Raw genomic sequence first — 26,014 nt, 5'->3', positions numbered from 1 at the left:
CGGATCCGTAGACAAAATCAACGCAAATTGGATTTTTCCTTCGGAAATCTACGGAAATTTTTGTTTATCAACGGAAAACTACGGGAACTAGTCTTGTCTGGCGAGCAAAAGAAAGCTTTCCACCGGGAGAGTTTTCGAGAAATATCAATCTACGGAAATGGCACTACTAACTTCTGGCATCTCTGCCCTCAAGTCTCAGCTCTCGGTTTCGCGTATTGAGAAAACATGACATTAGTTTTGTTTTGGATCAAGAAATCATGCATTTCATTAGGGTTTTCCGTTTTCTAGCGGGTTATTTCTAAGGCTAGCTTCATTTTTTATTTAATTGCTGAAGAAATGTTCTAGCGTAGTTTTGAGAATAGATTCCTAAGTCGACACGAAGCGATGAGAATATGGTAAGCTGTGGACGCATTTAATCAATGTTTCCAATACTAACCAAGCTTTTCTTAAGTATTGCTTCGGATTTCTTCTATCCCAACATGGGCGGAGTAGAGGAACACATTTTCAACCTGTCGCAATGTTTACTGTCGCGAGGTCACAAGGTAGTAATAGTGACTCATTCGTATAATGATCGAAAAGGGATTCGTTATATGACCAACGGACTTAAGGTTTACTACATTCCAATCAAAGTGTTCTACAATCAGGTGATTTTGCCGACGATGATCTGTAATATTCCGTTACTGAGATACATTCTACTGCGAGAACGTATAGAAATTGTGCACGGACATTCAGCGTTCAGTACGTTAGCACATGAAGCAATGAATGTGGCTCAGCTATTGGGAATGAGGGTAAGATTGTTAAAAAATACGATACCAAATAGTAAACTTGATTTTTTTTTTGTTTGCAGTCGGTTTTCACCGATCATAGTTTATTCGGGTTCGCTGATTTATCAGCTGTCGTTACAAACAAGTTCCTCGAGATTTCGCTAGCAAACTGCAATCATTGTATTTGTGTGTCTCATACTGGTAAACATGCAAAATATTTCCAATTTTTCAATATTCAAAACGTTAATTCTTACAGGGAAAGAAAACACAGTTCTACGGGCAAAAGTTCATCGTGATAGGGTTTCAGTGATACCGAACGCAGTAGATACTGCACACTTCACGCCTAACCCATGCAATCGTCTTATGGATACGAATCGTATCAATATAGTAGTCGTATCGAGATTGGTCTACCGAAAAGGGGTTGATCTACTAGCAGGAATTTTACCAAAGTTCAAACACCTCTCCAATGTGCATTTTATCATTGGTGGAGACGGACCAAAACGTGCCCTGTTGGAGGAAATACGAGAGCGAAACAACATGCAAGATCGAGTGACAATGCTCGGTGGTTTGGAGCATTCGCAGGTGCGAGACGTTCTTACTCAAGGGCACATCTTTTTGAATACGTCGCTGACGGAAGCGTATTGTATGGCAATCGTTGAGGCAGCTTCCTGCGGACTGCAAGTTGTTTCGACACGAGTTGGCGGTATTCCAGAGGTGCTACCGGAGAGTTTGATTTTACTGACGGATCCAACGGTGAAATCGTTATACCGTGGATTGTTGGTTGCCATCCAGAAAGAAGCAAACAAAAGGCAATTAGTATGTATGGATATGAATGGAGGCCTGGATGGATTGGGCGAGTGGAAGGATTCCCGAACTGGCACCGTACTGTGCCCCTTCGAACGAAATAACATCGTGGCTAATTTGTACAACTGGGACAATGTGACAGTCAGAACGGAGAAGGTCTACCGGAAGGTACTGCTCGAGAAAGAAACAACACTCGAGCAAATGATGAGCAAGTGAGTGAGTTAAGACTGCTGATTTAGTTGACTATATAGTTTTGAAGAAGCTTTTGAAAGTATTTTTTAATAACAATTCAATTAAATTTTTTCTGCTTCTAGTTGCCTTCGGAGTGGTGTCTGGCCGTTTCTTCTAGTCATTTCGCTGTGCCATTTAATGATGCGGTTTCTTGACTGGTTCGTTCCACGCAAGCACATTGACCTGTGCCCGCTGGACAATCCATTTTGGGGAGGTGCCGCTGCTAGTCGAACCCGGCAATCGTCGTTGAACGACGTCAAGGCCTATGTACATCCAATTCCTGGCGGATCCTTGAAAACATCTTTTCGACGAAAACGTCATAAACAGCAGTATTCCTCCTGACGACCACTGACCACTTGCACACCGGAGGAAGTCCTTTGAATTGGGATCCGGCCCGGTTTTTAGCCAAATATATTCAGGTAATGGAGCTCAAACCAAGGAGTGAAACAACCAGTTTTGCTAGTAATACATTTTTATATTTTTTGTGTATAGATAGCCTTAAAATATTTCCAAAATATATTGAATATTGAACAATACAACATTTTCCACTTGGATCTATTATTACATTCGAATATGTGTACAAGTGCTTATGATGCTTTTTGTTTTTAAATATTGCTTCAATTGACAACTTTATTTTTGAATTATTGCTCTGTATCATTCGAACGAGACGACTCCTAACATTCGTATTATAAAAAGACGCATTCTATTATTACAAACACGTACAAAATATCAATAAATTATTTAACAAGTATTTTCCAAATTTGTTTTTAAAACGTGTTTCATATTCGTTAGTCTACCATATTAGGATGGTTGGCATATAACACAGATTCAAAATGCTCATTCACGCTAGCAGCTCACAATTATTTACAATCATCAAAATGCCTTATAACTACATCTAGCTCTTTTGTTCTCATACTATTTCCTCCACGTAGGTGGCCGGAAAGATTCCAACTTGGCCTCGAAGTGATCCGAGCCACCAACCGTCTTCTTGTTTGATGTGAATATCCAAAATGTCACCCGGTTGCAGCTCGAGCTCATCGTAAAGCTTTGGTGTGTAATTGAAAAGTGCTCGACATCGGCCGAGCACCACTGTGGACACGGTCCCATGTGCACTGTCACCCGTATCGACACCGTTGCTATGGTTATGCGTGCCGTTTTCTATTGCCAGACCGACGCTGCTTCTATCTTCTTCCTCATCCTGGGAGGAGAATTCGTCTACCGAAAACAGTGGAAAGGTTATCATACAAATATAATGTGCGCCTGCAGTCGGCTTACCAAAATCGGAATCAGGTTGGTTCGAGACACCATCCGCAACGCCACGGTCCCAAAGAGGACCGTGTCCATTTGGTGGAGTAGCAAGTTTGGTGCATTTATTTAAGCTCTAGTAAAGTAGAAAATATGTTGATGGTACGTAAAGAATATCGGTCTTTTCGACAAGCACAAGTCTACTCACATAAGGATCCTCCTCCCCGCCGGAATCCTTACTCCTCCCGTACTTCTGCGACATATGTTTGATCAGCGTGTCGTTTCTAATATCAACACATTGATCCACAATGTCGGAAGAACCACCATTAGTACTAGACACCTGTCCATCTTCGTCGTCTTGCTCGTTCTTAAGCCACAGTGGAACCTTTAGAACGCTCGTTTGCATTCCTGTTCTGTCTCGCGTTATCTGATAATAGATAATACTCTTAGTTTCATGTATGTTTTTGGACGTGCATAATTATTAAAAAGTACCTGTATATGCTGCGCCAATGGATGACTCGACCTAGGTTTGTGATCAAGTTCAAGAAGTGCTGATTGTAGTTTGTATCTGGCACCCTCCAAGTATGTCAACATAGATCTTATCTACAGAAAAAAGGATTGTTCTAATGGCTGTCTATTTCAGTCTGTACACTATACTTACATGATACAACTTATCCGCTATATTTTGGTTACCTTCGACGTTGGGTTCGAAGCTTTGAGAAAAGCCCTTGAGACTGTTTCGCGATCTTCGTTCTCGATCCAAATCCTGGCGGATGAGTTGAAGCAATTTCACCAGCGATTGTTTTCTTCGCTCTCGATTCATTGCCAACGTGGTATGTTCGCAATAGAAGTCCGGTAGAAGTTGCTCACTTGGCCCCTCCGTTGCCCTTCTAATATTTTTCAGCACGTCCAAATCCTTCTGTACATTGCATAACTGCAACTGAGGTCCGAGGCGATCAACGATTTTGCACAGCACCGGATTCATCTCGGACGATAGACGAAAGTAGCTGGCAACATAATTCTTGAAATGGTTTAGTCGTTGATTTTCCAGAGATTGCAGCATCGAGCTTCCTCGCAGGACGGACATTTCCCAATCGACGCGAGCACGTTCTGCCCGTATACAGAGCGTATAGTACTCGACATCGGCTTTCTTGACGGCATCCTCCGCTTTCTTACGCTTCGTATCCAGCTTGGAGCCATCCTTATCCGAGGTTTTGGTTTCTTTGTCGACGGTTTTGTGCAGCAAACCCAGCGATGGCGAACGTTGAAGTCTGAAATCAGAATGTTAGTGGAATAGAAAAAAACGAGTTATTGGTTTCTGGAGAAGTATTCTTCTGCTAAAACTTCGGAAGTGATTAAACTATAAACACTGACTAAATTCGTACGCCGGAATCGAACATATGACCGATGAAAGTGCTGAAACCTACAGAATTTCGTTACTCGTTTTCGCCCGAGATGTCAGATAGGACATGGTACCTTGTGTAGTATCCTTAAAGGGTCACATATGTTGTGTGAACTTTGCGTCTGCTTAGCGGTTCAAATTAAACTGTTAGGCGGATATGGTGGATCAATTTGGACTACTTTAAGCACTGATGAGCCGAAGGCGAAACGCGAAGAAAATTTAACGAAAGATGTACTTTTTGTAAAACCCAAAATCTCTAAATGTTCAAATGTTGATGTTAAAAAAATCATTGGTTGAATCAAACCAGAATTGTTATTGTCGCTATTTCAACAATGAAAATCATTAGAATTACCGGAGTTTCTTTATTTCTACAATATTTTTTATTATAAGTAAAAAGGCTTAAAAGTAGCTGAATTCTTTTCAGAATCATATTTTGTCGATCAGGAATCAGAACTCATTGGCTCAAGTGGCACGTTTCCCTTGTTCAATATTGCCCTGGAAGGTGTGATTCGAAGAGTGAGGATCGACACGAGTGGCACGATCTTCCGAAAGTCCGTACAACTTGTTGGCTTCGCTGACGATATTGATATTGTGACACGTAACCTTGAGAAGATGATGAAAACCTACATCGGACTGAAAGCTGAAGCTAGGCATATCGGACTGGCCATAAATGCGTCGAAAACAAAATACATGAGAGGAAGAGGCTCTAGAGAAAAAATACTACGCCTCCCACCACGAATATTGATAGACGGTGACGATATCGAGGTGGTTGACGAGTTCGTGTATTTGTTCACTGGTGACCGCCGATAATGACACCAGCAAAGGAATTCATAGACGTATTTTGGCAGGGGATCGTGCGTACTTTGGACTCAGAAAAAACCCTTCGATCGAGAAAAGTACGCAACCGCACGAAATTGACCATCTACAAAACGCTCATTAGACCGGTTGTTCTCTATGGCCACGAGACCTGGACTATGCTGGCAGAGGACCAACGCGTCCTCAGTGTTTTCCAAAGAAAGGTACTGAGGACCATCTATGGCGGAGTGCAGGTGGAAGACGGAACGTGGAGACGGCGTATGAGACGGACGTCTACGATGGGCTGGGCATGTCTCAAGGATGTCGGACGACAGCCCAGTGAGAATGGTTCTTGAATTTAATCCGACTGGTACAAGAAAAAGAGGAGCGCAGCGAGCAAGGTGGATCGATCAAGTGGAGAATGATCTCAGAAGCATCCGTGCCTTGAGTGGCTGGCGACGAGCAGCCATGGACCGAGTTTTGTGGAGACGTATACTTGATACAGCAAAGGACACCCCAGGCCTATAGCTGTTAGGTAAGGTAAATTAAGGCATGCTTGTTCTAGTTATTTGGAGATTTGTGTATTGCCGTGGCTTTTCATAATTTTCCTGAAGGGAAGGGAAGGATGAATGAGCATGTAAAGACTGTCCAAGAAAGTATGGACGCAACCAAAAACCACTGCCATTTCGCAATGGTTCAGAATCTGTCAATTTTCATGGCTGCGTTCTGTTGTTTACACTCTTCTCTAACCACTTGTGCAGTTGTTTAATCATTTTCATTAGTTTGTTTCGAAAAGCGTGGACTTTCAGCAGAACAACGTCGAAAAATCGTGTACAAATGGTGCACAGAACGCGGACTGTCACTGAGAAAGATAGCAAAAATGGTAGGAGTAAGTGAAAAAGCCGTGCGAAATGCAATCAGGAAGTTTGGTGAGGATAACACCTTTGAGGATAAACCGAAAACGGGTCGAAAAAAAGTCCTGCTAACCCTCAGTTGGATAAACGTATACTGAAGGCGTTCGAGCAAAAGAAGGAGGTTTCAGTTCGGGATGTGGTCAAAAAAAAAGTGGACACTTCGAAGTCAAATGTTCTTAGTGCTAAAGAACATTTGAATCTTCGAACCTATAAGAAGCAGAAACAACTAAAACGTAGTCCGAAACAAGAAGCATCGATCAGGCCGAGGGTTCGAAAGCTGTACAATACGATTCTTGCTGGAAATTTGAGCTGCATAATTATGGACGACTAAATCTACGTGAAACTCGATTACAAATCCTTGCCGGGACTACAATATTATACGGTGTGAGAAGGGCAAGTGTTGAACCAGTCCGAGACATCAATTGAAGTCGAAAAATTTGTAAGAAAGCTATGGGCTGGCAAGCAATTTGTAGCTGCGGTAAAATTTCGAAACCCTTCATCACCACTGCGTCAATGAACAGCGAAATATACGAAAGGAATGTTTACAAAAACGACTTCTACCCATGATTCTAAGCCACAAGGATCCTGTTGTCTTCTGGCCAGATCTTGTTGCTTGCTACTATTCGAAATCAACGGTAGAATGACATACTGCCCAAAATTTCACTTTTGTCCCTAAAGACATGAATCTTCTGCTTCGATTGACTTAAAAACTTGACAAAACATTATTGGAATGTTTTTTTTATAACATAATATAAAAGAAAAACCTGTTCCACCTAGTGGTGTAATGATGCCTTCCTCATATATAATACTGTGGTATTCTATTCAAAATGTTTCTCTTCGATTTTTGAAAGAAACCAAGGGATTGTTTGTGCATCAACTAGTATAACATCTCATAGATCGCTATTGAATTTTATCTTTATCCGAATTCCGGTTTCGGAATTGCAAGGTAATATGTGCAGAACTATGAGAAAATGCGCATTCAATTTTCTCGGAAATTTCTTAACCGAAGGTCTTGAAATTCTTTAACAAGTCCTCGAAAAGTTAATCCAGATTTGGGACGGGTATAGCGTGATGGGATAGTCGATGCCTTTCACGCAGCCCGCCTGGGTTCGATTCCCAACCCCGCACATAGGGTCAGAAAGATTTTCTGGTCCGAAGAGGCGAATGACCTAAGATGTTAAAGCCTCTATAATTGAAACAAAAAAAAAATTAATCCAGATCCAACTTCTAGTTCCGGTACTGCAGTAGCGAGGCGAGTGTCATATACCATTCGACTCAGTTTATCGAGTACGCAAAATCTCTCTTTCTCTCTCTCTCTCTCTATCTATCTATCTATCTATTTATCTATCTATCTATCTATCTATCTATCTATCTATCTATCTATCTATCTATCTCTCTCTCTCTCTCTCTCTCTCTCTCTCTCTCTCTCTCTCTCTCTCTCTCTCTGTGTTTGAGTGTGTGTGTGCGCGCGTATGTGTGTATGTAACGTTTTTTTTGCACTAACTTTTCTCGGAGATGGCTGAACCGATTTTCACAAATTTAGATTCAAATGAAAGGTCTTGTGGTCCCATACAAAATTTCTGAATAATATTTGGATCCGAATTCCGGTTCTGAAATTATGGAGTAAAATGTGAAAAAAAGTGCACTAACTTTTCTCAGTGATGGCTGAACCGATTTCCACAAACTTAGATTCAAATGAAAGGTCTAGTGGTCCCATAAAAAATTCCTGAATATTGTTTGGATCTGACTTCCGGTTTCGGAGTCATGGGGTAAAATGTGCAAAAAAATGAAAATATGTGTTCTAACTTTTCTCATAGATGGCGCGACCGATTTTCACAAACTTAGGTTCAAATGAAAGGTCCTGTGGTCCCATACGTAATTCCTCTGAGAAAAATTCACAGTGTAGTCCACATATAGGGACTGATGGGGTAAAACGCAGCTTCGAGGCAAAATGCACTTCTTGCTTTTCTCAGAAGTTACCAATTTTTTTCACGCAAATTTTCTAATGAAACTGAAATGATAGATGACATGACAATAGATTACTATAATGTTTTGATAGTGATGGTTAAATCACATCTGGAAAAATAACCAATTATTTATCTGTTATATGTAATTTTTGATTTTTGTTCCATAGAAATTTTTTAGACGGAGGAAGAAGATTTTACTTAAGTAACTAGTAAACATCTTTGCCAATTCTTGACAAAGCAAAATCCTGGCATTACATTCCTTTCGTGAAATTTGGCCTTTCTATTTCAACAGACTTCGCAGCCGATTCATAGCGTACAGAATCGTTGCATGGCTAGAGTGCTACGGTTCTACTGACACTCAGAATCCTTCCAGGTCGAGACTCGACCACACGACAACTGACTTTTGTGAGATCAGTGTCCTATGCATTGAACCGCCAACCCAGGCTTCGTTTTTCTAAAATTAGTTCTAATACAGACAATGTATTTGTAATTAGCAAAATCATCAAAGTTATCATCCCATGTTTTTCGGGCAAAATAACCCAAATTTAATGAGGAAAAATGTTTAAGAAACATATTTACAAAACTTATGTAGAGGCGATCAATTTAATGAATAATAGAAAACAATCTTCCATCTGGAAAATATTTCGTCCACGAACATACTAAAACTTTCTTTAAATAAGAAGAAGAAGCGTTTTGAGGGAGACTTTTGCCCCGTTGTTGTCTTGAGTTTTGCTCCGTTGTGTTGATGGATTTTCACCCGTTGTTTAAGTCTCTTCGCGTAATTCAATGTGTATATTTTTCAAGTTTTCCACGATCGTGCATCATGTTCCATATACAAATTCAATGAGCAATTTTTAGGGGTTTTGGAAAATAATACATTTCATGTATTTTTCAATGCATTCAGCAAGTATTTGTCCGTAATTTTGAGAAATAATGGTGAAGGAAGCTAGTCATGCATGTAAGTCTAACGTGTTATTCCCTTTAGTTAAGATATAGGAATATTTCCTTAGGGGTTCGTTTTACCCTATTCACCCCTACCACATGTCAATATTGCCAAAAAGCTGTTCAGTACGGTAAGCCATGTGATAAACTGGACAAGGAGACAACTACACCAAAGGACAACGGTGCTTCCTTCACACCAACCCCAAGCAACCCCAGTACACCTGTGACAGTCACCAACAACAGTGAAGTATCCCCTTCAACGAAACCAAAGTATCCCCTATAGAACAAAGTACACCAGCTGCAGTTGACAACTTACCCTCCAACCAACCAGCAACTGCAACCAATGTACAACAAGGCGCATCTACAGAAACTAGCAACGAAATCAACAACAATACCACGGCAATGGATGACGAGACGAACCACGAACAAACTGCCTCTCAATCCTCGCAGCAGGGAAATGGAAGCTCCTCTCCCCCCTGGAAAAAAGGGTGACAACGAGATCCAACACAAAAAAAATTAGCTGAAAAACTCAGCTCAATCGGCTACGTAAAGCTTGTACGCTTGGCTTGAATAAAAAATATCTTTTATAAAAATAAAAAAAATATGAAAAAATAACGAAATATAAAGTTCTCAGAGACAACTATAAATCCGCTATCTTCTCCAATCCGAGGAAATCGCTCTGCCAACTGAACTACTGAGGATGTTATGAAACACAACTCAGGAGATTCCTCGGAAGAAAAGAACATGGTATTTGATCTGACTGTGCACGGCCGGTGTGGTTCAAATTTTTGTTTACACCTGTGATCCAACTCCGCAAACAAAAACTTATCGACCGTTTCCCCGACCAATCCAATCTCTCTTTAATTCTACGGCCGGGCAATGATGTGTGAGATTATGTTGCGTCTCTGTTGACTTCTATTTTGCTTACCCAATGTTTGTTCGATAGGATCTTGAATTAACATTTAATTTCTACCATACAGGATTAAGAGGAAAACTATTTTTTTCTACAATTTCTATCTATTTTATACTTGAATATCAAGTTAACTGCAAAAATGATAAAACGATTTCCAGAGGAATTTTTCAACTTGGATGACGTGGAACGAATAATATATTCAAAATTCGACCAAAAAATGCAACGAAATGAAATAAGAGAAACATAATGTTCTGTCTATCTCAAGTAAAAAACAAACGTACTTTACGTCCAGCATTGCATCTTGTAGCTTCTCGTTCTCCCTGGCGGCAGCGTGCGATCCCTTTTTGCCCTTGATCTCGGTGGCCCTCCATTCCGCCAGTATCCGGGCCGATTTGTCCACATTGTTTTCGATCGTTTTGCGGGCCTTATGCTGATTCTCCAGTACAGTCTTGAGTGGTTTCACTAGCTCATCGGCCAGTGAGTTGGAAAATTGACGATGAATTTCACCGCGGCTTTCGATCTCGGTAGAAACCGCCCGCCACGAATCGGCGATCGTACCCGGCAGATCTCGGCATGCTTTGTTCAGCTTGTTCGCAATCTTCGAGAGGGATTTCGCGTAAATCTGCTCGATTTCCATGCGCTCCTGCAGAATTGTGATGAGATCCTTGCCAAAATCGCCGCCCTGTTTGACGAATCGGCGGATCTCTTCGAAACCATTTTGGCCCTGTAACGAAAAAAGAAAGCATGCGAAATATAAATATGTATTGGTTTCATGGTGGATGAGCAGTGATGTCAACCCTACGGATTTATCCGTAGATCTACGGAGATCTGTCTTTTCTACGGATCTACGGATGAATCATATGACATCTACGGATTTAGCATTATTTTACCAGAAATCTCTTGATCTAGCATTATATCTCTTGATTTCAAAGGAAAATAATTCAATATTGTTACATCGTCTGCATAGTTTTTTTGCTTGTCCAATTAAAATTGTAATCATGCATCTATTAACCATCGATCTGTCATTATTGGAAGCCTGCTTTTGTGGATCTGAGCCTAAAGCTGTTAAGTTTATGTAAATGTACTAGTATAAGTACATTTGACACCAAATCTACGGATTTGACTTCAACGAAAAGTGGCATCACTGTGGATGAGTGACAAAGACCGAAGCATAAGGCAACGTCGGAAATAACAGCCAAACTCCCTTTCAACCCGTATGTCCTAGTATTTAATTGTCGCCAGTGGCGCAAACATTTTCTCATCCCATTCACGCGATAGACATATCATTTTTCTTGTGCTTTTCCGCTTCGCATCCAGCTAGTCAAGTTCAATAACACGGAGGAAGTCAGTCAGTTGTTGCGAAAAACAATCCCATCAATGGGATGGTTTCATATTTCTATTCATTACTGATGTTTACTTATGTTACATTCTCTGCTTCGCACACATCGTTTTGTACGTACTGTGATAACTCTGAACTCCGTGAATGCATGACAAGCTACCGTACGATGCCGCAGTTAGCCATGAAGACATGGTAGTGCGATTCAGGCTGGTCCCCTTTGCGTGTTCTGTCAAGTAGAGTCAGTCGATAGGCACCCATAGGTGACAATCATTAATTTGCAGTTGTTCGATCCATCTATTAAGCAACCAAGGAAATGGTGTTGAACTTGTTTTTATTACAGCCATTATCATGGCAATGTTGACATATCACGGTGATAAAGTAGTTGGCAGTAATGTTGATTTCAATTGACGAAGTAATTCCATGTAGCGACATGATGGATTTAATTTTCAACACAGTATGCTATTGCTTTGGTAATCAGATTGAAGTAATACCGTTTTCGTTTTCTAACCTAGACGCGGGCTACTATCGCCCTTATTCTGAATAACGTCGTATCGTTTTTTCCCTCGTATTTCATTTGTATTCCCCATAACGCTAGCAAAATCAAAGGTAGCTATGATTCGATCGAACCACATTCGATCGAAAAATCAATACGTCGTTATTCAGAATAAGGGCGTATGACTCCGAGTAAAAGGAACACGTGGTACGCGCCCTAAACAACTCATGAAAAAATAAACAAACTCGGCTGGATGCTTGGTGCGACTCGAGAAAATTTTCAGAGCGAAACTACGTGATTGGAGTCCGATCTAGAGCGACCTCAGGTTGCTAAAACAAACATATCAAACGTTGTTTTGGCGACTCTGGGTCAGCTTTCGGGCTGCTCTGATCAATGAACGAAAACGGTATAAGACTAGCAGCGTGGTGCAATATTTTACCTGGTGATTGATTATTTAATAACCAAACAAACTCTGGTCAATTCCGTTAATGAACCCATCCCTGCATGATAGTACACACTTAAAAAATCCCTGTGATTTGACATCTTATTAGATGCACATAATTGGAGCGTCGCAGTTCACGCAAATTCACGTGGAAGAACATTTAAAATTGTGTCTAAAACTCCATCACATAAAATTTATTGAAATAAAAAAAAAATACTGATAGCAACCGCCGCGACTTGAACCGTGAATCATTGGATCGCAAGTACGTCTGTCAATCGACTGAGCCACATAAGTATGCATCTGCTTGGCTGGTAAAAGGTGCATTTAAATTCATACAGGCGCACCTGCTAGCAGAACGCAAGTTACAGTCGAAACCAGTAAAATTCAAGCTCATCTAACATTAAGTCATTACAAATAAAATTTTCCGTCATTTGACAAATTAGGTCTTTATGAATTACATCGTATGAGGGATTAAGTCACCTGTAAAATTCAATTTTTTTTGGAGTGTACACTCCGTACTTGCGATCCAATGATTCACGGTTCAAGTCGCGGCGGCGGTTGCTATCAGTATTCTTTTTTTTTTATTTCAATGAATTTTATGTGTGACACAATTTTAAATTTTCTTCCACGTGAATTTGCGTGAACTGCGACGCTCCAATTATGTGCATCTAATAAGATGTCAAATCACAGGATTTTTTTTAAGTGTGTAGGTTAATTGTTTTTTAAGCAAATGAGTTGTGATTATGATATTATTGACGTCAATCTGTTCTTACTGATACGCAAAGACTAACTAAACGTAAATTGGTACGCACAATAAGGCCCCAACTAACCAAAAGATCGAATAAGAGGGACTGATATGGCTTAAGCAGCTTACGAAAATGTAGAATTCTAAACAGCCTGTTTTTAAAGTAATTATTCATTCTTGAAAGTTTGCGCGGCGCAACCGAACGAACTTCTTAGCTACTTCTAGAAAACATTGTTCGGCTTGTATGCAGCGAAAAAGTTCACGCGTAACTTGATCTGTTCTCAAGTTCTCCAAAGTTTCTCCAATCCGAACGAAATCTCAAATCTTCCTGTTGATGGAGTCCACCAGCGCATGGGACACATTGGAAACGGACACGGAATCAGTGCATTTGTTTGAAAGTTTGACGATGCTTTCCACACTCAGAATTTCCTTGTAGGATTTGAGCACTCGATAAACGGTTGTTGCCGGCATCTTCAGCATTTTAACAAGCTTGGAACCGGACAAATCCTGGTGTTTTTGTACAACATGCTTTCTTCTTTTGAGTTCCAGGGGCTGGAGTCCACTAGGAGATTGATAGTACCTATTAGCTCTCTCCGGACAAATCTATTCAATCATGTGTGAGAAAGTGAAAATCTATTCAATCATGTGTGAGAAAGTGAAGTGAGCTACATTTTATTACATTTAACTACTATTGTTGGTACTTCCGCAAACAAAAGCTGGATATCGACATAGTGACATTCGGTTCATTCAACCATACACTAATATGACCTACCAATTTATTTACGATTCCCTATGACATTTGAATATTGGAAAAAAAATGTACCGGTAGTCGAAGTTGAATAAAATTGAGCAGATCTTTATGGGATTATTAATGGTTGGTTTATTTGGTGACAGACTCTCATGGTCTGCAAACTAGAGAAATTAACTAGCAAATAAGAAGAGACTCACGGAACCGGAAGTAAGATCCAAATGAAATTCAGGAGCTGTATATGGGGCCATGAGACCTTTCATTTGAATCTAAGTTTGTGAAAATCGGTTTAACCATCTCAGAGAAAAGTGAGTGACAGTTTTAATGAATTATTTCCACATTTTTGGTGCACATAACCCTGTAATTCCGGAACCGGAAGTCGGATCCAAATAAAATTCAGGAACTTTGTATGGGGCCATGAGACCTTTCATGTGAATCTAAGTTTGTGAAAATCGGTTGAGCCAACTCCGAGAAAAGTGACAACATTTGTCACACACACATACACACAGACATTTTCTCAGTTCGTCGAACTGAGTGGAATGGTATATGACATTCGGCCCTCCGGGTCTCGGTTCTAAAGTCGGTTTTTTTGCAGTGATTGTATGGGCAAAAACAACTAATACGAACTTTTATCGATTTCCGGAAAGAGAGAAAGAATCATGTAAATTTTATTCGTGTTCACATCCTCCTGCTTGGTATGTGACATTACCCACCCATCTTTTTCAAAGCGCCAAGCAAATATATTAGAGTAGGTCGCGGGATATAGTAGTGACTCCTAACACATAACGTTCCAATATTAAAATTGAATTTTATTTGAACGTTTCGTAAGCTGCATTAAGTATTTTTTTAAATCTTCAATTTTGAATCAAAAAGCTTATTAGCAAAGTGCTGAGATATTTAAAAATATCTTATGGTTTCTTCGAATATGCAAACAACCCCAATGAGAAAAAAGTTTATTTTAAATCGACCACTTTTACATCCAATATAGTATTCCGTTTTCAAAGTTATTACCCAGAAGCCATCCGCAAAACCTAATAAAATCAACTTATGACAGTGAACCAGAAGCATTTTCTCAACGATTTCCTTATTCCGCAATTACAACAAGTTTTTCCCCTGTTCGACTTCCCATCATATTCCAACTGTCTACTACTTGGGGGATTTAGCTTGAGAGACCAGAAATTGAATAATCAGACTCAATTGTACGACTTTTTCCTGTGGTAATAGATTTTCTTGTTTTACCCGTAGTTGAGACATGCGACGACAGTGGAGTTTGGCACGTTTGTACCGATTATTGAATTTTCCACTGCAAACCCGCAAGAAAACTCATAATGAGACAAGTTATTGGCTTGAAGCCAACGCGATGAACCGGTCGTGTTCATCGGTAGCTGAGAGTATGCAGACATCGTTATCGAGTCTAACTGGAACTGCGTGACTGCTGGTCAGAGCGGAAGGCGAGCTGCAGGACACTGCCGTTTCTCTTACCTTTCTAAATTGATAATAAATTTATTACATATTACTAGCCACCGTCACTGTCATAACCGTGAATAATTTCCCTCTGCTAGTTGTCGTCGTCATCGCGCCACTATCTTGTTTTAGTTTTTGTTTTATTTCATCCTAGTCAGTGCAATCTGCAGTCCACCTGCAGCGCAGAGTTGTTTGCTTCTGTGTTCGTACCCGATTTCCAATCATAAATCATAGTTTGCCACCGTCGTTGCTTCAGTTTCGCTTAATCGACTGCGAAGATAAGCTATTTTGGGTCGGCATCAATCTACGGTATGCTCGTGGCTGCATCGTTAATGCCTAGTGTTGTCGTCATTACGGAAGGTGGCATTAATTATGTCGCCCGACAGGTTGCCTCCAAACAACCTGTGAATGTTTGGCTTACAGCGGCAGTTTTTTTACCTCATTAAAAGCTTTGATGCACGTTACGTTACTGGTCATGACCGGATCGGCGTCTCCGTTTTACAATCTACAGCTCGCTGAGAATTGTGCATCGACGGGAGTGTCGGAGGCGTGAACAGCTCAATTGTACCGGGTTGGATATTTGTTGTGATTGCGCCCAGTGGGTAAAGTGGTCTACCGGAATGACGTAACGTGAGCGATTAGGAGTAACCAGGTGGAGATAATTTGTTAACTTCGGATGTAAGTTAGTTGATTTTCACCGTTTTCGAGTAGTTGAACTCCACACATAAAATGTTTTCCTAACCCGACAGGTGCTTGACTATCAGGCCAGAACCTAAGATCAGTGCAGTAAAACTTCATTCAATTTAATTGAAACTGAATGTGGAACACATTGACGATCTCTCTAATGCAGTAAACTTTACTCTTTGACACACACAATGTTTGCTGACGGCCCGAACGGGCAGTATTCAGTTCATCACTCGTTTCTCTTCAATCGAGGCTCAGTTTAACCACCGTCAGTCGATCTCTAGAAGTAACAAAATATATCTTTCAATAGTGTGAGAGCGGCCTTCAAATCAGGTTCATGTAAACCTTCGAATTGATTCAAGGTAATAGATGAAAGACAAATTAGATAGCTGAAATATAATTTACAGAATACACATAAATTAATTGTTTCCTCCTTCAGTTTTCATTTTTAATACTTTACTCCATTTATAATTCTATTCGTTCGAATCTGCTTACTACCAAGAGCGAAGACAATGAAGCAGCTATACTACTTGGCACTTGAAACTGAGCAAGCAAAACTTCAAATGACTAGGTACGATTATTCAACTGACAATGAATTCTGGGAGCTTCACTTGAAAATGGCAGCAAAAGTCAAATGAATTAGTAGGGATATGCTAACGGTCAGCGGCCATAAATTTCATTTTCATCTTATATTATTCGATTGAAAATGAAATTTTACCGCACTGCCTCCCTCTCAGCAAGCCGTTCTATTTTGTTGCTCTTTGAGCGCTTGTTGAACGATATATTGCACGAAATATTCGTTCAGTTTGCTGGAACGGTTTGTTGTTGTTGTTTCTCTTGCAAAAACAGTGTTAAAAATAAGTGTTACCTTTACATAGAAAGAAAATTTGTTGTTATTCTACGTGAAGTAGAAGTATTGTGCAGGTATGTAGTGTTAGTTTAAAAAAATAAGTGGAACAAACTTCAGAAATTCTGCAGTAAAACTAGTCCAACGGGGCTCCAACTCCTCATATTAAAAATGGATTAACAATGGACCTCTGTCTGCCGGGTTTGTTGAACGAAAAAAGGGGCACTCGGTTCAACGGTCTGTTTCAAAATCGCAAACGAAGGTCCCGTGTTGGCCCCCCGTTGAACGATTGATTGAACTTTCATTAGACCAATGATCCAACGTATTGGACCAATGAAGGACCACCGTTGAACGTTTTTTTCTAAGAGGGTAAGATTAATACCGTCGCACTGTTAGATAAACTTAGGTTGTATTGTTTTGAAGTTTGCGTTATATTTTCCTTCAACTCGTAATCTGTTGCTACTAAGCAATTTTAGAAATATAACATATAATTTATTTTCAACGGATGGAGAGAACAATCGGACTCGAGACAAATTTTTACAACGGTCGAATTGTTTTTCGTATGCCCTTTTCATAACAATGTAGCTCGGATACTGTCGAATTGTTTTTCGTATGCCCTTTTCATAACAATGTAGCTCGTATACTGTTAATTGTACAAAAGTAAAATAAAATCTATGAAAATATATCGATTGAGCACTGTAGGAAAGCCGAAATGATGTCTAGAAACTATTGCAGGACACCAATCAAATTAACACCAAATGTGGATTTTAAGTTTTAGTTTATTTATTTATTTTAAAATATTTTCATTTTTTTAATTCTAGAAGAGATATTCGACTTTTTATATCAGTAAATACGTTTTTAAGAGTGCCCAATCGATTCCATGCAACTTCTTCATTTCTTTACAATTACCAGTTTCCGAGCTACAATCCCTGGGCTTCGGATGAAGAGCCCAAGGGCGCGTACCTCCGGTTGGTGGATGGGGGTGGAAAATAATTCACAGTTCTTACAACAAACAAAAAATTAAATGAAAAAGGTGGACCCTGTCAAACCATGCCAGGATCGATCGTTCATCGTAATCGCTTGAAATAGACAAATTATATGGTTTCAAGCTAACTACTTTATTACCAATTCGAATTAACTGGATACGGTTGGAATGAATCTAAATATGTCCTAGTCGTTCTGAACTGGCTGGTGAATAAGATTGAATTGATATCCTATGAACCGCGAAAAAATCTTCAAACTTTTCTGATCCGGTTCGGCACCGGCACTGATATTCTGCACATTGCGGTTACTACGGCCTTTTAGGGATGTTCGATGCCGAGTCGATATTTTGAGGTATCGATACTTTATACCAAGGATCGGGTATTTTTGGTATCGATATCACATCAGAGGGATACTGTTAGTATCGATACTTTTGGTCTCGATACTTACAGTATCGCAACAGATTAAAGTCAAACAGCTTTAATCTCGTAGGATTCAATAATATCATTTTTAACACTCATAGCACTTTCTCTCAGTGCGTCTGTGGGACGACGCGAGATTGTCGAGAACGAATATCAACGACGGCTAGTCCATGTCATACCAATACATGCGCGAGCCTGGTGCTTCCGTTCCGTCCGTCTTCGGTCCCGTCGTAATGGCAACAAGAATTGTTTCTGTTTCTTCGCGTTTCGCCTTCGACTCATCAGTGCTTAAAGTAGTTCAAATTGAACTGCCATCTCGCGTCTAGCAGTTCAATTTAAATCGCTAACTTAGCACTGATTATCGGAAGGAGAAACGCGAAGAAATAGAAAAAATATGTGCTTTTGCACAAACCAACAAAATCCCTAAATATTCAAGAGGAATTGACTTTTAGTGTAATATCCGTGCATCGACATAAAGGTTATGACAAGAAAATTGTTGAGAAATTAGGTGAAATGTGAAATCACCATGGTTCCAACACAAAGTGCCTTGCGGGAATTCTTTGACGTGTACAAAAAGTCATGAAAGGCGAAGTGCAATCTATGTGGCAAGAAATATATGTACAAATTTATGGAAAAATCTTTCTATACATCATAAAATAATGCTACAGTCGACAATTCTATTTTTTTCGAAATCAATTGATACTTACAGGTATCGATACTTTATTGCCTTTTGATACCTTGTATCGATAACCAAAATTTCGGTATCCCTATACCCAAGGTATCGATACTTTGCCTTCCGAGTACCATCCCTAAGGCCTTTTCAAAATTACAAGGCCACCCTCGAATTTTAAGATTTCGCGTGATTTTGATGGGATCACCCTAACTCAACGATGGCAATCGATGAAGAATGACACAAATACAAGCAAAACATTTTTTTGTTGACAAACAAAGCCGAAGCAGCTGAAGTTTGTAATTATCCCTTTTCAAAATTATAAGGCCACCTTGTATGTTTGTCAGTTTGTGTTGAATATAGTGATTATAAATATCATTTTTATTCATTTAACAGCGTTATGTGACTATGGGTAAGCGAAAGAGACTAAATCAACAAGAACAATGACAAATTTTGGCCTTCAAGAAGGTAGGATGGGGGATCAGGAAAATTGCAGGAGAAATTGGTCGTAGCAGATGTGCGATCCCAAATTTTCTGAAAAATCCAGCAAAGTATGGTCAGAATAAAAATGCAGGACGCAAAAAGAAACTGTCAGAGAGAGATACTAGTCGAATTGTCAATAAATCTTTGAATTCTACCTTGAGTTGCTCACAAATCCGCATTGAACTTAAGTTGGAAGCTTCAGTTTCGACGGTTTGGATGACATTAAAACTTTTGCCCAACATAGTTTGAGCAAATCTCCCGACTGGAAAGCTAGCAACGAAGGCCATCCCGTTCATACGCACAGAGGTGTAGAGACACAGAGGTGCGAGAGCATAGAAGTGACGAGTCACAGAGGTGCCATCGCATAAAGGTGCGAAGACGAAGGGGTGCAAAGGCACAGAGGTGCTAAAGCAACCCAGTGCTGATCTACCAGGTACCAGAATTTGTACGCTGCGTAGGATCAAAAGAGACGGCATATATCGCGAGGTGCTACACTGCAAGCATCGCATTTGATCGCCACCAAGAGCAAAAGCACTGTACCTGGGGTCAGGTACAGCAAGTGCAGTGGTGTTCACAACGACGGCAGAGCAACTGAGATAGCAGTAAACGACAGAAGACTGCCAATTGGAAACAGCAAAAGACTGCCAATTGGAAATCGTTGGAAGAGCTTCACGTCGTTCTTCACGATAAAGGAACAGAGACATCAGCTACAAGGTAGATTTAATTTAATTTATTTTTTATTTCTTATATCTGAAATTTTACTAAACATAAGTTTTTATTTTGGTATTATTAATTTACAAAAAAAATTTAATGTAATGGATGATCTCATGGAAGATCATCCGAATCCGATTCCGGATACTAGTAAAAGTTTAAATACTCCGAGGGCTAAACATTATCCACAGGGTACCACTGGGCCATGGATAGTCTATCTTCGAAAAAAAGAAAAGATTTTAAACTTGATGCAAATTACAAAGGATTTGACATCACATTTCTCTGAAGTTAAAGAAATCTGTAAGGTTAATAGAGATAAAATTCGAGTTGTAGTTAACGACTTGAAACAGGCAAACGATATTGTAACCTGTAAATTATTTGCTATTGAATATCGAGTTTACATTCCATCGAAGGAGGTAGAAATTGACGGTGTTGTGACTGAAGCAAGTCTGACAGCAGATGATTTACTTAAAAATGGAGTTGGCCGTTTTAAAAACTCCATGCTTGAGGGAGTTAAGATACTCGAGTGCAAACAATTGTACTCAGCATCTATTGTCGATGGAAAAAAGTCTTATCGTCCCTCAGATTCGTTTCGCGTAACATTTGCCGGATCTGCATTGCCTAGCCATGTCTATATCGATAAAATTCGTCTTCCTGTTCGGCTTTTCGTACCGCATGTTATGAATTGCACGAACTGTAAAAAATTCGGACATACAGCTACTTACTGTAGTAATAAGTCCAAATGTATCAAATGTCAAGGGCCTCATAAGGATAATCTTTGCGATAAAGATGTTGAAAAATGTGTTTATTGTGGGGAAAGCCCTCATGATGATCTTTCAGTGTGCGCTGCATTTAAGCTGCGTAAAGACAAAATGAAGCTTTCTTTAAAAGCACGGTCTAAGCGCACATATGCAGAAATGCTCAAAACGGTCATACATGTCTCCCCTTTGGAAACCGAAAACGGTTTTTCAAATCTTGCGGAGCCAGAGGAATCTGACTCTGACGGAAATAGTGAAGATACCTCGTTTGTCACTCCTCAAGGGTCTGTTAAGAGGAGATTAACAAACCACAAAATACCAAAAAAGACACCTAAAATTATACCTTCAAAAAAAGATCCCCGTGTTAAAGCTAAAAAGCCAAATTTAAAACCAAAAATTGTGCCTCCTGGTTTGTCAAATTCACAAACCAATCCAGGAACTAGCTCAAGAAAAGACAATAATCCAGTGGGCTCCATTTCACATTCACCAACAGGATTACTGAAATTTTCGGAAATTGTAGAATGGATTTTCGCTGCATTCAATATTTCTGAACCTCTAAAGACCATCATAACAGCATTCCTTCCAATAGCTAGAACTTTTTTGAAACAGTTATCAGCTCAATGGCCAGCTCTTACAGGTTTTGTATCATTTGATGGATAATTTATCATCCGCCGCAAATGATTCAATCACTGTCCTGCAGTGGAATTGTCGAAGCATCATGCCAAAACTTGATTCATTTAAAGTTTTGTTGCATAGTCAAAAATGTGATGTATTTGCTTTGTGCGAAACATGGCTTACATCAAACATAGCCTTAAATTTTAATGACTTTAACATTATACGTCTCGACAGAGACTCCCCGTATGGTGGAGTGCTTTTAGGAATTAAGAAATGTTATTCCTTTTATAGATTAAACATTCCTTCGACTTCTAGTATAGAAGTTGTTGCTTGTCAAATAAACATTAAAGGAAAGGACATTTGCATTGCTTCGGTATATATTCCTCCAAGAGCTCAAGTTGGACAACGACAGCTTAATGAAATTGTCGAAGCCCTTCCTGCTCCACGTTTGATTTTAGGAGATTTCAATTCGCACGGAATGATGTGGGGTTCCGTTTACAATGATAGCAGATCATCTCTAATATATAATATTTGCGACAATTTTAGCATGACGGTACTAAATATGGGTAGCATGACACGGATCCCAAGACCTCCTGCACGTCCAAGTGCATTAGATTTATCTCTTTGTTCGACTTCAATTCGACTAGATTGCACCTGGAAAGTATTTCCTGATTTACATGGTAGCGATCATTTACCAATCATCATCTCAATTAGCAGTAACAAAGGCATTGCTAATTCAGTTAATATTCCATATGATTTGACAAAAAATATTGACTGGATTAAATACCAAAGTAATATTTCAAGTGTCTTAACTTCAATGGAAGAGCTTCCCCCACTTGAAGAATATGACTTCCTCGTTTGTTCGATTCTGGAGGCCGCAGAACAAGCCCAAACCAAACGATTTCTTGGTCCATCGTCTAACAGAAGACCTCCAAATCCTTGGTGGGACAAAGAGTGCTCAGATGCTAAACACGCGAAACAAAATGCTTTCAAGACGTTTTTAAAACGAGGAGGAGGAACTCCTCAGAATTTTGAAAAATTCTTGGTTTTAGAAACCAAGTACAAGAACATACTTCGGGTTAAGAAATGCAGCTATTGGAGACATTTTGTGGAAGGTTTGTCAAGAGAAACCTCAATGAGCACTCTTTGGAATACGGCCAGACGAATGAGGAATCGTAACGTAGGAAATGAGAGTGAGGAGTACTCGAATCGATGGATATTTGATTTTGCGAGGAAAGTTTGTCCAGATTCCGTTCCTACGCATAGCATTGTTAGGGAGTCTTCTTCAAATGATGATTCCATTGATAGCCCCTTTTCAATGATGGAATTTTCCATAGCACTCATGTCTTGTAACAATAACGCTCCTGGATTGGACAGAATTAAATTCAACTTGGTGAAGAATCTGCCCGACCTCGCAAAAAGACGTTTGTTGGAATTGTTCAACAAGTTTCTTGAGCAAAATATTGTTCCACCTGACTGGAGACAAGTGAAAGTTATCGCCATTCAAAAGCCGGGGAAACCAGCTTCCAATCACAACTCATATAGACCCATTGCGATGTTGTCCTGCATCAGAAAATTGTTCGAAAAAATTATTCTACGACGTCTCGACACTTGGGTCGAGACGAACGGTTTGTTGTCAGATACTCAGTTTGGCTTCCGTAGAAATAAAGGGACGAATGATTGCCTTGCATTACTTTCGTCTGACATCCAAATTGCCTTCGCTCAAAAGCAACAAATGGCATCTGTATTTTTAGACATTAAAGGAGCATTTGATTCAGTTTCCATTGATGTTCTTTCAGACAAGCTCCACCAACATGGTCTCCCAGCGGTTATAAATAATTATTTGCACAACCTTTTGTCAGAGAAACGCATGCATTTTTCACATGGCGATTTGGCAACAATCAGAATTAGCTACATGGGTCTCCCGCAAGGCTCATGCCTCAGTCCGCTCCTCTATAATTTTTACGTGAATGACATTGACAGCTGTCTAGTAACCCCATGTACACTAAGACAATTGGCAGATGATGGCGTGGTTTCAGTTACTGGATCCAAAGCTATTGATCTGCAAAAACCATTGCAAGATACCTTAGATAAATTGTCCGTTTGGGCTGTTCATCTTGGTATCGAATTCTCTGCGGAGAAAACAGAGCTGGTCGTCTTTTCAAAAAAGCATGATCCCGCGCAACTTCAGCTTCATATGATGGGAAGAATAATCGAACAGGTTTTGACTTTCAAATACCTCGGGGTGTGGTTTGATTCCAAATGCACGTGGGGAGGACACATTAGGTATCTGATAACGAAATGCCAACAAAGAGTAAATTTTCTTCGAACAATAACAGGGTCTTGGTGGGGTGCTCATCCGCAAGATCTAATAAAATTGTATCAGACAACGATACTTTCAGTGATGGAATATGGATGCGTTTGTTTTCGTTCCGCTGCAAATTCTCATATTATCAAACTTGAGCGAATTCAGTACCGTTGTTTGCGAATTGCTTTAGGCTGCATGCATTCGACACATACAATGAGTCTTGAAGTTCTGGCGGGAGTTCTTCCATTAAAAGATCGATTTTGGGAGCTTTCATCACGCCTGCTAATAAGATGTGATGTGCTGAATCCCATGGTAATTAATAATTTCGAACGACTAGTCGAGCTTCGATCTCAAACAAAATTCATGACAGTATATTTTAACCATATGTCACAGGAAATCAACCCTTCAAGATATATTCCTATCCGTGTCAGCCTCCTAAATGTACCTGACTCAACTTTATTTTTCGACACATCCATGCAGCGCGAAGTGCGTGGAATCCCGGACCACCTACGCTCTATGGAAATCCCAAAAATATTTTCAAGTAAGTTCAGGCATATTAACTCTGAGAAAATGTTTTACACGGACGGATCGCGAATGGAAGAAGCGACAGGGTTTGGTATGTTCAACAATAATGTTTCGGCCTCATTCAAGCTTCAAGAACCTGCATCTGTTTATATAGCAGAGTTAGCAGCAGTTCATTATAGCTTGAATGTAATCGTCACATTATCTCCAAACCATTATTTCCTCTTCACAGATAGTCTGAGTGCAATTGAAGCCATTCGCTCAAACGCTGCTGGCAAAAATGAACCGTTTTTCTTGGGTAAAATAAAACAGTGTCTGAACGACATATTGAATAATAATTATCTAATCACAATAGTTTGGGTTCCGGCTCATTGCTCCATTCCAGGCAATGAAAGAGCCGATATTTTAGCCAAACGTGGTGCTATTGAGGGTGAAATTTATGAGAGACCGATTGCTTTCAACGAATTCTATAGCGCGTCTCGCCAAAGAACACTTGCCAGCTGGCAAGCTTCTTGGGATAAAGATGATCTGGGTCGGTGGATGCACTCAATTATTCCTAAAATATCGACAAAGGCATGGTTCAGGGGACTGGATGTGAGTAGAGATTTCATTCGTGTGATGTCCAGACTCATGTCCAATCACTACACGTTAGATGCACATCTCCTTCGAATTGGACTTTCCGAGACTAATCATTGTGCTTGCGGCGAAGGTTACCGCGATATTGACCATGTTGTTTGGACATGCGTGGAGTTTCGTGATGTCAGATCTCAACTAATAAATTCCTTGCGTACCCAAGGTAGACTATCCAATGTCCCAGTTCGCGACATTCTTGCTTGTCGTGACCTTCCATACATGAAACTTCTTTATCATTTCATTAAATCCATTGGAGTTCCAATTTAAATTTTATTTTATGTTAAACTGTTTTCTCTTCCATGAGTTCAACCAATAGCCAACTATAGGATATTGAATATAAGTGGTGAACTGATACAAACAATCCTGAAATAGTTATAAGATCATGTACAAAATAAATGTATTTTATTTAATGTAATTTAAAATAGCAACTCGCTTGATAAAAACAGTGTTTAGATTAACTAATGAGTACCAACATACTAATATGATATTCGAAATGTATTAGGTTTAAACTACTATGTATTGTGGATGCCACGGCGAAGAAAAACTTATGTATATTGCCTATGAAATAAACGTATTTATGAAAAAAAAAAAAAAATAGTTTGAGCAAAAATGAACAGTGCTTCTCGTTTACTACCTCACCACAAGGAAGCTCGACTGGAATTTGCACGTCGGAACATGCCCCAAGATTGGAAAAAGGTATGAACATGTTCTGCAATATTGAAAAAAAAACAAACGCATTTAAACTATTTAATAACAAATGTGCTAAACTGTTACAGGTGATATTCTCGGATGAAAAAAGTTTAACCTAGACGAACCAGACGGATTCAACAGTTATTAGCGTGACCTACGTAAGTAACCACGATATTTCTCAAAGAGAAATTTTGGTGGTGGATCTGTAATGGTTTGGGGTGTGTTCTGTGCAACCGGCAGGCTGGAACTTCAATTTGTACCGCACAAAATGAAAAGTTCCGATGACATAAATGTCCTCAAAGCTAGTCTGCTGCCAGTAAGTAAAAGAAGACGCAAGTCAAAGCTCGTTTTCCAGCAGGATAACACCAGTATTCATAAAGTGCTGAAACAATGAAGTTGCTAAAGCCCGAGAAAATTGATATTTTGGACTGCTTAGCTTGCTCACCGGATTTAAATTCAATTGAGAATCTCTAATGTATTAT

At 39.7% G+C, this 26,014-nt stretch overlaps 2 protein-coding genes across 9 annotated transcripts in view; one reads left to right on the top strand and one right to left on the bottom strand.

Moving 5' to 3' along the window:
• The first annotated feature begins 225 nt into the window (after positions 1-225).
• Positions 226-2,292, top strand: LOC131438767 (phosphatidylinositol N-acetylglucosaminyltransferase subunit A). 2 transcript variants are annotated; one of them, XM_058609021.1, is made up of 5 exons: positions 226-395; positions 452-788; positions 848-965; positions 1,021-1,780; positions 1,883-2,292. In XM_058609021.1, exons 1-5 carry the CDS (start codon positions 385-387, stop codon positions 2,139-2,141), a joined length of 1,485 nt encoding a protein of 494 aa, XP_058465004.1. In that variant the 5' UTR covers positions 226-384; the 3' UTR covers positions 2,142-2,292. The 2 variants fall into 2 exon arrangements, with proteins under 2 accessions (XP_058465004.1, XP_058465005.1); XM_058609022.1 differs by having other exon boundaries at positions 1,021-1,784; positions 1,883-2,014.
• Positions 2,293-2,298: 6 nt separating this feature from the next.
• The window catches only part of LOC131438766 (uncharacterized), an 80,247-nt gene continuing 56,531 nt past the window's right edge, over positions 2,299-26,014 (bottom strand). For all 7 annotated transcript variants that reach the window (XM_058609014.1, XM_058609015.1, XM_058609017.1 and 4 more), the window contains exons 3-8: positions 10,259-10,701; positions 3,706-4,315; positions 3,537-3,647; positions 3,253-3,471; positions 3,075-3,180; positions 2,299-3,014 (exon numbers count right to left, since the gene is read on the bottom strand). In XM_058609014.1, the coding sequence (XP_058464997.1) occupies positions 2,710-3,014; positions 3,075-3,180; positions 3,253-3,471; positions 3,537-3,647; positions 3,706-4,315; positions 10,259-10,701 (1,794 nt within the window). In that variant the 3' untranslated portion in view covers positions 2,299-2,709. The remainder of the gene's footprint in view (positions 3,015-3,074; positions 3,181-3,252; positions 3,472-3,536; positions 3,648-3,705; positions 4,316-10,258; positions 10,702-26,014) is intronic.

Source organism: Malaya genurostris, chromosome 3 (assembly GCF_030247185.1).
Source record: "Malaya genurostris strain Urasoe2022 chromosome 3, Malgen_1.1, whole genome shotgun sequence".
Lineage (NCBI taxonomy): Eukaryota > Metazoa > Arthropoda > Insecta > Diptera > Culicidae > Malaya > Malaya genurostris.
The sequence above is the reverse complement of the archived record's forward strand: the minus strand, read 5'-3'. Positions and strand labels throughout refer to the sequence as shown.